Here is a 1,985-nt window from a genome sequence, read left to right on the forward strand (position 1 = left end):
ATACAAAACTTTGACATTTCGTTCATCCTCCTATTAATTTAGCAAAGACTTTTCATGGCTTACCCACCCCACCTGTTTCATCAGGGTTTCAGAGACCATCTGCCTTTATTTCTAATATTTCTATGCTTAAAAGGATAGAAGAATTGCTACTGAAATAATGTAGCTTAGTGAAGGTGTTTTAAAAAATGTTGTTTAAATAATTGGGTGCATAAAGAAAACCGCCATTACATTTTATTTCAAATTAAAGCAAACAACTTACTTGTGCCCTGGTGGAGTATGGTGTAGAGAGATCCGTATGGCATGTAATGGGCAATGATGATTGGGTGAGGAGAAGGAGGTGACTGACATGCCCCAAGCACAGGCAGAATGTTTGGATGAGAAAAGATCCTACAAATGTAGAAAGAGAAACAGCTAAAAGCGGCTCTGCTGTGTTAACATAATATTACATTTTACTCTAGGCCATAGGGATGAAACTATAACGAAATATATAACTAATATTACACTTGTATGATCTGGAGCCTTTTAAAGTTAAGTTTTATACCTCATTAACAGAAACTCTTTCATTTTTGAAAAATTCAAGTCAGGCCCAAGTGCTTTTATTTGAGCATACATTCTTAAAAGAAAGCAAAAGAAGAACTGAGGCTCACATTAAAGTAAGAACACAGCTGTGCTGTGCTTCTCCAGCGGGGTTTCTTTGACTTGGCAAGTTTAAAGGTTTCTCTCGTTCTTTTCAGTTTTTTCCCCTTTTAGCCTAATGAGTCTCTGAGATGGGAAACGCTGATTAAACATGGTCAGGATGTTGGAAAAGTAAAACATGCTTTGTTTTATGTTGTCTATGGTTATTTTGATGCAGGAGTCTGCTTTGGTTGCATGCAAGGAACTGCAAACACAGCTGAGAGTACACTTTATAGGATGGTTTATTGATGTGCTTCTCTGGGCAAATTGGAGTTAGAATTGGTTTAGCTTTGAGCAAACTCACATTTATCTATTTGAGCATGATGACAAAAAGAGCAAAGAAAATGACAACAGAATTTGAAAGCATAGATCCCTATTACAGAAACAAAACAAAGTCAAACTATGAACCACCTTTTCTTTGTTGCACCAACATTTTGTACCAAAACCAGAGCGGTTTTGACCACTGACCCAGATAAAAATGCTTTTAAGTTTTGAGTGATTGTGAATCTAACTTTTCACAGCCTCTACAGACTGAGTGCACATCCACATTCTGTGTGAATTAGGGGTCATTTTGTACATTTCATATTTATTTTCTGCTTTTAATGATTTGAGTGTTCTTTTCAGGATGTAGAGTGATTACAAAACAAGCAACTTGATCCCCATAGACAAGTTAGAATTTGCAGCTTAAATACACACATTTGCACCAGACAAGACCCATGGTGCAGACTGTGCAAAGAGGCCCTTGAGATAATCCAGCACATAACTGCAGGGTGTAAAATGCTGGCAGGGAAAGCTTAAATGGAGCGCCATAACCAAGTGGCTGGAATAGTGTACAGGAACATCTGTGCAGAGTGTGGGCTGGAAACCCCAAGGTCAAAGTGGGAAACACCCCCAAAGATGGTAGAGAATAACCGAGCCAAGATCCTGTGGGACTTCAAGATACAGATGGACCGAATGGTAATGGAAAACCAACTGGACATTGTGGTAGTGGAGAAAAAGCAGAGGAAAGCGGTTGTGCAATAGCACTACCAAGTGACTGCAACGTCAGGAAAAAGGAACATGAGAAATTAGGCTACTGGAGAAAGACCTGGAGAAAACCTGGAAGTTCAAGGCATCAGTGGTGCCTGTGGTTGTTGGGGCACTGACCCACAAACTGGAGGAGTGGTTACAGCAGATCCCTGGAAATACATCAGACAACTCGGTCCAGAAGAGAGCATTTCTAGGAACAGCAAAGATACTGCACAGAACCCTCAAGCTTCCAGGCCTCTGGTAGAGGACCTGAGTTTGGAGGGAAAAAATAAATAAATAAA

General features: G+C 39.8%; 1 protein-coding gene across 1 annotated transcript in view; it reads right to left on the reverse strand.

Annotated features, from left to right (window-relative positions):
* Positions 1 to 1,985, reverse strand: part of LOC107087916 (integrin-linked protein kinase-like) — a 19,917-nt gene that overhangs the window by 4,577 nt on the left and 13,355 nt on the right. Inside the window, exon 10 of the mRNA XM_015379757.1 lies at positions 260 to 387. Coding sequence (XP_015235243.1) covers positions 260 to 387 — 128 coding nt within the window. The remainder of the gene's footprint in view (positions 1 to 259; positions 388 to 1,985) is intronic.

This window comes from Cyprinodon variegatus, unplaced genomic scaffold (genome assembly GCF_000732505.1).
Source record: "Cyprinodon variegatus isolate N-32 unplaced genomic scaffold, C_variegatus-1.0 Scaffold199, whole genome shotgun sequence".
NCBI lineage: Eukaryota > Metazoa > Chordata > Actinopteri > Cyprinodontiformes > Cyprinodontidae > Cyprinodon > Cyprinodon variegatus.